The sequence below is a fragment of the Mizuhopecten yessoensis genome, unplaced genomic scaffold, assembly GCF_002113885.1.
Source record: "Mizuhopecten yessoensis strain PY_sf001 unplaced genomic scaffold, ASM211388v2 scaffold10717, whole genome shotgun sequence".
Taxonomy (NCBI): domain Eukaryota; kingdom Metazoa; phylum Mollusca; class Bivalvia; order Pectinida; family Pectinidae; genus Mizuhopecten; species Mizuhopecten yessoensis.
Genome location: NW_018408686.1, coordinates 160,167 through 174,385, shown reverse-complemented (window position 1 = coordinate 174,385; position 14,219 = coordinate 160,167). Strand labels below are relative to the sequence as shown.

At 37.0% G+C, this 14,219-nt stretch overlaps 1 protein-coding gene across 5 annotated transcripts in view; it reads right to left on the bottom strand.

Annotated features, from left to right (window-relative positions):
• The window catches only part of LOC110462010 (calmodulin-regulated spectrin-associated protein 1-B-like), a 41,775-nt gene that overhangs the window by 13,568 nt on the left and 13,988 nt on the right, over window positions 1–14,219 (bottom strand). Inside the window, exons 7-15 of one of the 5 annotated variants that reach the window (XR_002464216.1) lie at window positions 14,058–14,196; window positions 13,072–13,314; window positions 12,184–12,414; window positions 11,062–11,182; window positions 6,749–10,208; window positions 5,923–6,050; window positions 4,940–5,226; window positions 2,415–2,474; window positions 988–998 (exon numbers count right to left, since the gene is read on the bottom strand). Coding sequence is in view for 4 of the 5 variants with exons in the window: in XM_021515773.1 (XP_021371448.1) it covers window positions 2,415–2,474; window positions 4,940–5,226; window positions 5,923–6,050; window positions 6,749–10,208; window positions 11,062–11,182; window positions 12,184–12,414; window positions 13,072–13,314; window positions 14,058–14,196 (4,669 nt within the window). In the remaining variant the exon portion in view is untranslated. The remainder of the gene's footprint in view (window positions 1–987; window positions 999–2,414; window positions 2,475–4,939; window positions 5,227–5,922; window positions 6,051–6,748; window positions 10,209–11,061; window positions 11,183–12,183; window positions 12,415–13,071; window positions 13,315–14,057; window positions 14,197–14,219) is intronic. The other 4 variants (XM_021515773.1, XM_021515775.1, XM_021515774.1 and 1 more) reach the window with 4 other exon arrangements.

Genomic DNA, 14,219 nt, shown 5'->3' with positions numbered 1-14,219 from the left:
ATTCAGATTTGTACAAAAATGTCTTGATACTATTGCTATTGAACGGCATCCAATATCAGACTCACAGGTTTGAATAAGAGCATCCTTTCATGAAAATATTTAAGGACTAAGTTTGTTCTGTCTGTGATGCTGCCTTGTAAATGCACCTGCACAGTAACTACTGTATTTTATATTTACAGATCCAGGTAATTATGGCTTGTTTTACAGATCCAGGTAATTATTGCTTGTGAATATATTATCAATATCAGTATTTATTCTGTATTTACAGATCCAGGTAACATTTGCTTGCTAATATATATCATCCATGACATGCTATGTATTATCAATATCAGTATTTATTCTGTATTTACAGATCCAGGTAATTATTGCTTGTTAATATATATCATCTATGACATGCTATATATTATCAATATCTATTAAAATGCAGGAGTCAGTATGCATACAATGATTTTAAAAGGGAGTGTTCTTCTCAAAACAATGCTGTTGTAGCATGAAATTTTTGTTACGGGATAACATGCTATAATTGCAATCCAGGACAGTATACATCTTAGGGGGAACGCATCATCTACAGTACCAGCAAGTCCTTGAAGGAAAGAGTTCCCTGTATATTACCTATGACTGTTGCAATGTTAGTGTCAATAATTAAACTTGATTCTAAACTTTAATTTTTATCTTAAACATGTTAAAAAACTTGAATATACAGAATTTGCCAGAACACGAAAGAGATTTTCTTTAGCCATGTAGCTCATATAGCCATTTCCGAATATTGCTTAGAGATATGTGATTATATCATATATACATTCCTTTAGTCAAGTATAACATTCCTTCAATAGTAAAGAGAAGGGTTTTTTTTAATTTACAGTACACACAAATAAAACATTTTAATTTTCAGACTAGAACAAAATGCTATGTACAGATATCAAAAATGTAAAAAATCAAAATCCAAACCAGAAAGCTTTTTTCAAGTCAACCATATATGGTATATACCTCAAATGAACCTGCAAAATAATGTTTCTAAATTATCACTTGGATTTAGAATTACAAAAGTAAAACATTTTAAAAAGATTCTCTAAAGTTTCTACCAAAAAGCAACATACCAGTAAAAACTGTTATACATGGCTCTGAATAATTAATCAAATTTTCAATTAATTTTACCTTACTACAAATAATGAGGGGTTTTTTGGCTTTTTTTTTGCAATTTTATGATAATCAATTATCGTAGTTATTACAGCATTAATGTTTTCAAAGGATTATTACTCCAAATAATCATTCTGATTTTATATCAATGTTAAGTGCCTCGTCTCTTATAAACACTAACTCTACCTCTTCACCATAACTTATTGACTTACTAGGAAAATTACATCTATTTATAGCCATTACAGCCATTCTAATTGTCCCTAATTGCTAATTGGAACTTATTGGGCAGAATACAGTAGTCCTAATTTCACAAATATTTAATTTATTAGCAAAATTACACCAAGGTTTAATACAAAATGCAGTATTATTGATCTACACATTTGTACATGTGCAATAGGTCTAGTCCTACATTACATCTGCTAAGTAGATCAAACACATGTGTACAGGACGTGTGTTTATATTCACTAGCACTATAAACCCTATACATTATTGATGATACTATACAGTACTTCAAACACCAGTGTCTTGTAGATACTCTTCACCCTTTCACCCCTATGTAACTTTAGTAGACTCTACCATGCATTGATATGGATGAGTCCATTATGGTCTACAGTGGTGAAAGGGTTAATATTATAATAAGGAAATAATAGCCATATTTATCATGCACTATTTTGTTATTTTTCAGACATAAAAATTGTGATAAAGTTTCCTCACTTCATTAATCTGGGCCTCAATTTTCAAAATACATTTATTTTTCAACCTTCTGAAATTGAACGAGCATTTTTCTCTTTAGATGATCAATTAAGTCCTGACACAAACCGTTTACAAGTTGAAATGTAAAGTTCAACAACATGAACATTTACATATATGTGTACAGAGGGGCAGGGCCAAAAAGGGTAAATATAGGTAAATCTTTAAAATCCTACTCCTTAAGTACAGGTAAACTTCCAGGTAAGCTGACAGTGCTATGTAGAATTGAGCCCTTGAAACTGATCATAAGTATTGTATGGAACCACTGTGCTGGAAATGACAGCAGGAATGTCATCATCTGAACCTATTTAATTATTACATCGATATAGTAATCTGTTAACTAAATTTACATGATGTACTATACCATATTAACTATATTACTGTTGATTAAATAATATACCAATGAATAAAACAAATACACCAGTGAATAAGCTACAATAATGAATAAAATAAAAATTAAATGATTCAATGAAAATATGAGAGAGGAAAGATGTTAAAGATAGAAGGAGGTCTGCCCCTTTACACACCTGCCTTCCTCATTTTGCCCCTGGGTGGTGCAAGCCCATGCGTACGTCTATAACCCCGCGCTGAAATGTCAGAGAAGTAAAATTGTGCAAGAAACAAAAACCAAACCAAAAGCAAAAACTTAAGATACTTTTCAAGGTTCTTCTCTCCCCCCCCCCCTCCTTAATGTCACTCCTCCATAACTTCTTCAACAAATAAGGCTACTTGTATATATTTTATATCTTAGCAGAAACCATCTTTAAGTTTGATACTTAAAACTTTGATTCATTTTTTTTTTCGATCAAAATGCAAGAAGGAAAAATTTAGAAGGGAAAAATATTAACATTTCATGGAATACTTTTAAATTTTACCTCTTACAAAATATTGAAATCATGTCTTTCTTACCCTGTATAATACATGTACAGGTATTTCCACTGTTGTATTGAAGTGTAAAACAGTTTATATTGAACTCAGTCTACATCAGGTTTCCCTTATTATAATGTTTATTTTCACCTTGAAAAGTCTCTTATAGAGTTATCCATTGACCAGCAAAAAACTTGAGCAAAAAAATAATAATATTAACACTGGACAAATATTACATTTACATGTACTTAACAATGCTAAAAAGTTATCACAATATTCATATTACAAGTTCAATAGTTCCATCAAAAAGCTGTCACATTTCACAAACAACATACCATATTTATCCTGCAATAAGCCCATGCCTGGTAATAAGCCCATCCCTATCTATTGCACTATAAGCGCTTACAAATGCTATTTCATTTGCATATAATAAAGTGACCTTCCTATTTTGAGTCATACCTTATGTGTAGACCCCGGGCTTGTTGCAGGATAAATATAGTATTTTACTGAAAATCACAACTCCTAGCACAGAGGACAACAGTTTAGCTGTTAGATAACTGAAAGTAAAATAGAATTTAGGTTCTTGTGAAGAAAAAAGCCATGATTTGACATTCATACAAACTCTGTCAATATTCAAATCTGTCAATTTCCTTTATAAAGTTTATTCACTGCACCATTCTCCTAAAATACTTTAAACGGTCACTGTGACCAACTCAATGCTGAATATATAAATGGTAATGATGACCTTTGGAACATCAAACAAACTTGCTCATAATTTGCAATCTGATCAAGTTAAGTTTTTTTGTTTGTTTTTTTTAACGTCCTACTCACAGCTAATGTCATTCAAGGACGTATTTGATAAAGTAATCGATCATGGAATAGTAGACTTACTAAATACCATCACACCTAGAATCTAAATGACAAATAGGACTTACTGTTATGTTAAGTTTTATCAGAGTTTATGTTTAATTTTTTCTATCGGAGAGGATTACATCTTGTGGATCAATTGTGAATTAAAAAAAAAATCTGACCAATCAAATAAACCCCTATCGCATTGATTGACAAATGAAATAGAAAAATAAAAAAAATAAAATAGTTCAGGCGTGCCATGCTAGTGATTCACATAAACTGAAATGAGAATAAGCAAGTGGAAACTTTTACAAGCCTTAAGCTTTATTTATTGGAAACATGATCACTACCAGTTGTGATAACTACACTTGTGTACAGGGTATCAGGAGGTTGTGTACTGGAAGTGTGATTTTCAAAATGCAAAACTATTAACAAATAATGCAAATAAACTTAGAATAAAATGGGAAACATTATATATGCCAAATATGCAAATAAAACCATGCAATGGAAAAGTTTGTGCAAAAACAACAGAAAAAAGGAGTAAAAATTTTAACCAAACACTTTTGAAGAGGTGAAAGCACAAAATGTTTAAAACATTCTGAGAGGGATGAAAAGGCAGAATTTTAACAGAACAGAGGAATTGAAATACACATTTTACAGAGTTTTCACATAACAAAGGGATGAAAATTAAAGACAACAGAACAGAGGAATGGAAATACAAAGTATTCACAGAACACAGGGATGAAAAGACAACAGAAATTTAAAAAATTAACAATCTGAAAGGAAATTCAGAATTTTAACATTGAAATTTAAAACTGGAATGACAAAAAGATTCTGAAAACTAGTCCAAACCAGCAAGTTTAAGCTGTAGATAAAATCTAGGCAAACCATAGAAACCACTAGCACGCTAACACACAACATCAAATCAAGAAAGGGTGTCACATTAACTTACACAAACATTCCAGATAGGTTATGAGTGTTAGCATTGGTGAACAAAGTGAACTGTTTTTATTTATATCAATTGTTTGAAACAGGAAAACAAATCGGTCAAATTTTGTCAGATTAACATCAACAGACAGTTCAATCATTTTCAGAGGTAGATTTCTTCAACTTCTCAATCATTTTGATTTTTAAAATTGAATTTATTTTCATTTCTTTATTACACTGGTACTAAAATGATTTTAAATATACAGATATACTCAACTATACCAATATCTTATAAAATATTTGAGAGATTAAAACTTCCTACTATTATACACTGAAAATGATTGAAGCTGTCATCAAATTCCAAACGTGATTTGTGAGCATCTAGCTAGATCTAGCAAGCTAAACTTACAAGATCCTGAATGACCAGGACTAATAGTGTAAGCTTGAGCAGAGAGATCCTCTTGGGAGCTATTTGAGTGCAAACCTTCATCTGAACCAGTTTTTATATTTGTTTTGGAAACATGCATGGACTTTGGTCTTGGTTTGGGCGTAGATTTTTCTCGACGTGGCGCCGGACGTTCAAACTCGTCGCCTTCTTCCTGCTCATGTCGTTTCTTCTCCTGATACTGGCGAAAGATCTGTTCCCGTCTTGCCTTATCATCCTGTTTCTTCCTCTCTATCTCCTCCTGTTTTATTCTGCAATAATATTTATACCACATTACATGGAACTTTTGCAAGGACCTTCTTTTGCAATTTGATGTATACAAATATTGCTGATACATGTACTAAGTGAATGTTGACCATTACTCAAGTCTTCGACTAGAGAAACCAGGAACACCCTGAATGTACAGATTCAACATTCCATGTTCCACTGTACTGCTTCATTATATTTACCTTATATAATATACATACCACATTTGACATCAGTAATAAGGGCACCTGCTCTAACAAGTGTGGCTCTAAGGGCTTTAAGAAATATAACTGAAAAACTTTCATAAAATTCCAAAATCTTTCTGTTTTATCATTTCTGCGAGTAATCTCGCACTCACCAAAATGGCACTGTACACAAGTACATTGAATGAAAACAACACTGTCATGGAACATTATCTGATGAAACGGTGATCATGACAATCTTTCAGAATAATACTAATATCACTCCATTAATGGGAAAATCAACAGTGAGTGAGAGGAAGACCTTCATGTTCTGCTGCAGTGGGAAAACAGTAAAAATACCAGGTATGTTGTTTAAGGAAAACATGTCTACTAGGTATGTTGTTTAAGGAAAACATGTCTAAAGTGATCAACGGATCATGAACGAAGTTTAAAATACTAAATCAAGTTGGGAAGTATCATTAAATATAAGGTTAGGAGTTAAGCTTTCGTGATACAAACCTTTCCTGTTCTTTCTTGCGGGCCATTTCCATTTCTTTGTAGGAACGTTTACGTTCTTGATCCTCTTTGCGTTTGATCTGCATCTGAATGATTTTGTCTTTTCTTTTTTGCATTTCATCATCATTAATCTGGTAACACAAACAGCAACATTTTAATTTAAATCATTTATCATATGGATTTGTTGTTGATTACCTTTCCACACCTAGCTACCAAAGCTAATAATGGTGATATTACGATACATGTACAAATATGATCAATCAGAATGGGAAACATACAAGATCCCCTGCAATAAGTGTAGAACAAAATGACCTACTTGCAATTGGAACCTTTCTGAGGAATTCTTGTAACAAAATTTATGAAAATACAGAAGTACAAAAGCATATACGATTAAAAGGAATTTTCACATACAGAATCATACATTTAGCTTATAGGACTGTCATTCATCAGATTCTACACTAGGTTTTCAAAGCAATATGACATTGCACAAGCCAAGGCCTTCATGTCCAACAGAAGATGATACCATGAAATGGAACCAGGTGTTGTCACAGCCTTATTTCTTCAGTCCATTTAAATTCTCTCATCTTGGTCTTGTGATCAGTCCCAAAAAACGATGTGCATAACTAGGGACAATGGGAAACCTTCATGTGGAATTTGAGAAAGACCCCTCCAGTCCTTTTGGATAAATAGCGCTAACAAGAATTGTTTAAGGACGGACGGAATGGCGTTTTAAATAGCCCACCATCTGATGATGGTGAGCTAAAAATTGATGTGTCAATCATCAACAAATGCAAACATAACAAATCACTTGTCAATATGGAATTCTCACCTGTTCTTGTGTGTCTTTTTCGACCTCAATTTCAAACCCAACAGGTGGCTCAGCTGGGGCTACAGGTTGGTCGTAGGCTGACCCACCGATCACAGGCTGCGACACATTCTGGTTCGGTGATGTTGACGGAATGTTCCATTTGGCATGTTGAGGTGAAACTGACCTACGATCACGAGTTTGACCACCAGGTGGCACTAAAGAGGCCTGACTAGATGGCACACTGTCCTGATTGGCTAAAGGATGCGGCTGGTCCTTACGAACACGCTCCTTTCCTAACATAGGTTTGGTTCTCTTAGGCGACCCGCCCCCAAACGACACAAAGAACCCACCATTTTGTCCCATAGAGTTCACACTACCACTGTCATCTGAGTGATCGTCCTGGGATTTGGTATCACCCATAGTCACATGATCCTGATCATCAGACTTACGCTGTGTCATTTCTGTCATGTTCATTTTAGAATCGCCAGAAGACGTGGGAAGATCAGTAGGTAAGGCTGGGCCATCTGCATGACCAGAGACAGCCATGTTGTTTGATGGAATGTTAGCAACAGAAGTTGGATGATACGGCTGGGCCCCAACATGGCTAGGTACTCCGCCGTGGTAGGAGGGCACAGTGTACGTAGAGGCTATGGGCGGGGGAGGCTGGAAGGGCTGCATACCAATGCCATAAGGGGACGACACGTTAGGCACACCAAACTGTGACCCTGGGGCCATATGTGGATGAGGGTACTGTTGTGGAAAGGCTGGAGAGGGTGGATACCCATGTGGAGGTGTGGGAGGGAACTGCTGTGGGGGGTAGGGTTGGGTCGGCTGAGCAGGATACCCAGAGTAGATCACAGGAGCTTGTGGCATGTTCACATACTGGTTCTGGCAGGTGTAGGCCCCCATAGGTAGTCCGCCATGCTGGGGTTGCTGATAGCCTGGTAGCTGTTGTAGAGATGTTGGATGCTGGGTGTGCTCACCTCCCATCCTACCGAGCCTCTCTGGTGTTGGCAGGGCTGCCTCAGAACCAGACAGTGTTGACACCGGATATCCTGGATGCTGAACTTTTGACTGATGTTGCGAGTTACCCTGGGCAAGCCTATCTGGTGTCTGCCTTGACACATCAGCATCAGACTTAATCCCTGTCTGTTCACTTGGTTCTCTATGAGGAGAAGCAGATGATCGTTCACGTGTCCGTTCATGCACAGACCCGGAGGCTGCAGCATTCATTTTAACAGACTTTAGTTGACCTTGTTGTAGATTGAGACGATTTATTTCCCCCTGGAGATCACACAGGCTTTGGTTTAACTTGTCAAGAGATTTATTGTATTGTTTGGGATCTGCCGTTTTGGCACTGCCTTCCTGAGGCCCTCTAGTCTCTGATGGACATGGAGGGCTTTCAGAAGCTACTACTCTCTGGGGAGGACTTCCTGATACCATCATCCTTTGAGGAGGACTTGCGGACATCCTCTGTGGTGGACCATCTGACAGTGACATTCTCTGTATAGGACTTTGGGACATCCTGTCATCTGATAAGGACATTCTCTGTGGAGGACTTTGGGACATCCTGTCCTCTGATAGAGACAACCTATGATGGGGACTTGGTGAGGATATCCTCCGCGGCTGACTTACTGGCATATATATATGTTCATTTTCTGACACTGAGGACGACGGAATTAGAACATCATCATCCCTAAACCATTTTTTCCGCACATTTTCTATTGTCTGTTGTATACCCTCTCGTGAGAAGGGCCTCTGTTGGCCACGCTCACTTGAACTGTCTCCTTGACCATGACGATCAATTTGTACTGTTCTGGTTCCAGGAATGTCACGGTCTAATGACCTTGTTTCACGGTCAAGTGAACTTGGACGACCACTGTCCATTGTTGAACTAAATGTTGACCTTGGGAGTGTATGACTACTGTAATTACCTACTCCTTCCACCTCAGGAATGCGACCGTTTGCAACATCCTCAGGTTTATCACTGCCTGGCTTTTGAATAACTTGTAAAAAGGCAGTTTTACCCATCCTCTGACGCATCTTTTGATGCTGTGCTTCCATACGATGTTTCTTTCTCTCAATCATTTTACGTTTTTCTTCCAGTTTTAGACGAATATGGAGCATGTCTGATGCTCCGGCCCCAACTGCGTCACCGTTCTCCAGATGACTGTGGTCGCTTGTAGTAGGTGAAGGTTCAGGCTGGTGTTGTGATGTCTGTTGCCATGTCATTTGATTTGGCAGAGCAGCAAATGTTGTCTTTTTCTCTGGCCTACTTCTGTCTGCTCTCTGGGAACTGAGTGCTGATTTCCTTGATTCCACGGGATCCTGGCCTTTTATCATATACACAAATCCTGAATTGTCTACCTGACCAATGTTCTGTTTCATACGTTTTATCTCGGCAAAACTTGTGGTGTTACTCAGTTTTTGATCCCCCACAGGAGGTATATGAGTTTTTATCACAAAAGGTTTGTTTTGCATAATTAATTTATCTGTTCCAGAAGAAGATTTTGTCAACGACGTCATTTTTTTTGAAACACGAGAATCAGATGATTCTCTATCCTTATGATCACAATGTATTTTGTGCGATTCGTGATCTGAATAATCTCCCGAACTTCGACTACTGGCTATGCTTCCCTCTCGCGACCCCCATCGCTGAAGAACAGAGTTACTATTACTATTACTATCACTGACAACTGGTATTCCGGCTGCTCGTGCCATTTCTGGTGTGAATGCTTGATCAGATATTGTGTAGCTGGTTTTCACGACCTCTGACCTTGAATCTCCTAGTGGCCGGTCCGACAGCCGGCCAGACTGAGACAAATCGGTCTGTACAGTGAAGGCGGCATAATTTTGTTGTGTCGATGGTGGCACACGAGGAGAATCAGCACAATCAGATATTTGATCTTCAGACAATGGGGTCACGACATCCCGAAGAGAACTGTCACTACTGTCACTTATAAAGCTGGATGTCAGACTACCTCGTATCGGCACACTGCCCTTAGGTGGTGACCCTGGTTTCCTACGTTCTCTATCACCTCTCTCCATTTCCTTACTTTGATGATTAGATTTCTCCTTAGCCGGTCGTAATTTTGCTGGAAGTAAAGGCTCATAACTTGTACGATTGACAGAGCCAGATTGGTTTACTCTACCCTCTGATTCAGTAGACTTTAACACATTTTGCGAGACATTCACCTCCTCTGACTGAGATGCCCGGAGTGTAGTGGCTCCGGATGTTACACTCTGAAGCTCCATGTATTCGGGATGTTGGGGATTTCGTAGATTTGATGCTGCAGAAGACATGCCATGATGCTGAGACAATGTTGGAGGGGGTGTGTTACTCTCACTGAGGTCACCAAGGTCCATACTTAAGCGGTCATCAGAAAAACTGTCGTTGAGATCACTGTCTATGCTGACATTGGCCAGGAGATTGCTGCTTCCTGTGCTTAGCTGGCTCTGACGCACATGGTCACCGGCCAGACTGACAAAGAAAAGACATCATGTGGTTAATATTTATACTTATAACTTTTTGACTTTTAAAAAAGTAACAATCAATTACTCCGTATACCTGCTTTTCTATTTCAACAAATACTGTAAAGTGCTTTAAATTTGCGGCGTCAATATTTCGCGGTTTCGTATTCAGTACATATTTGCGGGGGTTTAATTTCGTTATGCACCCGAATAACATGTGTCATGAAAAGTATTTTGAGTGTCATCATTAAAGGGTTAAACCTCGAAATATAGGTACAACGTTTGAAAAGATTGATCACGAGCGTCGTCATCCGCTAGTGACTTCACTCGAAATAAATCAAATGTGTATGTACCTTTGTATGAGAAACCTGTAATCAATGAATCACCTGTGTACACCTAAATATGTTGTGGCCTTGATTTATGGCACACTTGCATCATCACTTCATACCTTACAGCAAATTTCTTCCTTATTAGATAGCCAATTTATCGTTTTTAAGTTCATGAAAATTGATTATGATTATTACGAAATCACTTGAGTTTATTTTCGGACATTATTCACTCTCAGAAGCTTGTAAATCATACTTGAAAACAAATTTAGTCTTTTAGATATAAATTATTATCAATCACCATCTGTCAGATATTCTCAAGTGAAGACTGACCAAGGGACAGACAGATACGATTGAAAATGGGAATAGAGACAGATAAGGTTAACATATTTTCATTTTCTATAAGATGTACTTTCACTTTCTGTATAGATTTTCTTATTGGTTTTTGGGCGTCCTGCCAGGCTAAGACAGACAGATTGACTTACTTTCACTTTCTACATAGTTTCTTTATGTACTTTCACTTTCTATATATATTACCTATTTGGTTTCTGGGTGTCCTGCCAGGCTAAGACAGACTGACGGATGGTATCTCTCTCCTCCTGTCCACTCAGTGACAGGGAACGTCGAGCTTGCTTTTGCTCATGTTTTGACTGGGCATCTATCAAATAAAAAGAATAAATATCTCCATATTTTGAAATGTATGCTTCATAATATTTACAAAATTTTAACAATAGCTCCTACATCCAGAGAAACTTAGGTTACATTCTTTAAAGGACCCTGTCCCACTGCTGTGGTTTTTTGCATATGTACCTGTAGCACAGTTAGGCCAAAAGGCTTCTTTTGACCAGCTAGCTCAGTTGGTTAGAGCGATAGTATTACAACCTAGAATTCAGGGTTCAAATCTAGCCCTTCTAAACTTTTACACTCAGAACACTATTGCTGATCATATCATATTTTGTTTATTTCATCTTTATTATTTTTCATAAAAGTTTCACAAGGTGTTTTTTTTCAGAAAAGATTTATCAAAGGTATAGTTACGTCAGAAGCTAGTCAGCATCGTACATTTTGGAGCCTAGATAATAAAGGTGACGACAATGACTCAAACAACCTATGGCTTGTGTCAAAAACAGTTTCTAATGCATAGCTACAGTTTTTGGCAGTGGTACGGGATCCTTAACATGATGAAAATATACTGAAATTTATATGTATTCTAAATTTGTCAGGCACTAATGAGAAATTTGAGGCCAAGATGTTTTAGACATAATACTTGAAATTTGTGCTCGACAATACTGTTATTTTTTTTATATAAAGTAACAAACTCAACTAATGGCCCTGAAACTATTAATAATATACATGTAGTGTTCAGAATCTTAACTTTTACACTATAACAAGAACAATGGTACTAATAACATCTCAGGCAGGATTTTTATGCCAAGTGAGGAAAATATAAAGCTGGCACTCAAAACATGAAAAGTCCTTTTGTATAAACATTGTGGTTTTGGTTGTTGCTATGGAAACGCAAAAGTAAATACAACCAATTAGATTGATATATTTGACTACTATATCCATGCCAGTTAGTACAATGAAACAATCTAATTACAGCTTCAAACCATGAATGAAAATATCCTCAAACTTTTAATGTTCTACAGTATGGCCTACCATGTGTGGGGTCAGTTTCTATCGGGCCGCTGCCATAATGAGGCTGCTGTTGAAGTCGTTTGTGAAGCAGTGGTTGTCGTGGTGGCACAGCAGCCCCCATCCCCGGTGATGGTATTCCTACTCCCATTTCCTCTGAGGGTGATCGCTGGAAGCTCTGTTTTGTGACGTTACTGATGGGCAGGTTAGATATCCCGGCACTACTTAACAATTTTGCTGTGGCAGGTCTCGGAACTGTAAAGGAAATAGGGGCATCTTAAAATTTCTTTTGTACTTTAGATCAGTTAGCAAGTAATTTTAATTTATTATATCAGGGAATACATAATTTTTTCATTCCTTTTTTCTACTTTATTAATATGGTATTAACAGAACAATTGGAACATTTTACTGGTAAAACTTGACGACTTTCCTTACCATATTTTCCCCACAATAACATTACAGGACAATGAAATAACATTTGTTAGTATTCCTACTCAACTCCAACAGATGCGAGAGAGATCATTGCCAGGTACAGGCTTATTGAATAGTTAATTCTTCAATCTTTTAAAAGACAGGGACTGGGAGATTGGGGGACAGAAATTAATGGATATATGACACACAATGTCATGTAAAATTAGTTTATAATATGATGGACTATACACTGAACAAGGGCTTGTCATGTTAAAATGTTATCAACTGATCGGGACTCATAAACCTAAAGTGATCCCCTTTTGAGCCCTATGCCTCAGGCACAAGGCTAACTCTTTCTTTAAACAACAATATATTCCAAAGTCTCAAGGATGTTTCAAACCAAAATGGAGATTTATGTATAGATGTGTATATGGTTGTAGGGTCAAACTATAACCTACCCCCCTCTCTCTGAGGGAATCCCTTTGACAGTCTTAAACCTACCTTCCCCCCTGAGGGAGTCGCCTGGACATTCCGTCACACAGTCCAGTTTTTGTACTTCCAGCCAGTAGAACAGCTCAGCCAGCATCACATACAGGTTCTGTCTGAGACGGTCACTCGTGTACAGGAGGTCCTCATAGGCGAGCAGGAAGCACCGGCCCGGGATGTAGTTATCACAGAAGTTCTTCACCAGTTGTAAATTGTATAGAGAATCAGCTATCCCTAAGCTGGACTTCAAACAGATATCTGTAAAGGAAGTTTGTCCTTCAAACTGACGCAGAGTTATTTTTCCTTAAATCATTTCAATTTCACATAGCAACATATCATAGATTGCCAACCTTTGTATTCCTACACTGAACATCAAACTGTCAAGATAGTATTATTTACAGCCAGCCTGTTAATATGTCTTAACATTTGCTCGTTAAATATTTTTATTTTATATATACAGATGATTGCAGTTAATGTCACATTTTTTCTCTCTGACAAATGACATTAGACATCACAACATACTACCTTGTATGTCAATCAGAAAACTTAATTTTCAAAAATATTTGTTTCATTTAAAATAGTAATTTTGAAAAAACATATGCATAATTATTATCATTTTTTAGAAGATATTCCTTGTGTCCTGGCAAGTACTAGTTACATTTTAATGAGTATAGATATTTTACAAAAAGTGCAAAATGCTGGTAAAAAGGGAAAATCTTCGTCCCAAGAATTGAAATATTAACATGTATTTATCAAGAAACAAGAAATATTCTGTTCCTTATATTTTACAAAGACAAATATTTTTATAAATTGACAGAACTATTTGTTAACAGCTCATTAAGCAGCTATCTGATTAAAATGTAACCATTAAATTAAAAATGTATTTCTCCAAGTAAATGCTCCTCTCTGATTGGTCATTTCACTCTCTCATAAAAAACTTTAGATTTTTTTTAATTTCACCCATTTTGAACCGTATATTTCACTGGTAAGAATTTAATCACCATCAAACTTTAGGGCAGTAGGACAGTAGAAGCTGAGGAGTGTGGCCAAAGAACAGCCGTCCCCCACGTCACTCAGGAAATCCTCCATCACCGGAACTGTCACAGGCTCTCGTGGCGTCGACTTACTCACAATTCGCACCTGTCAAAATAATTTGGATAACA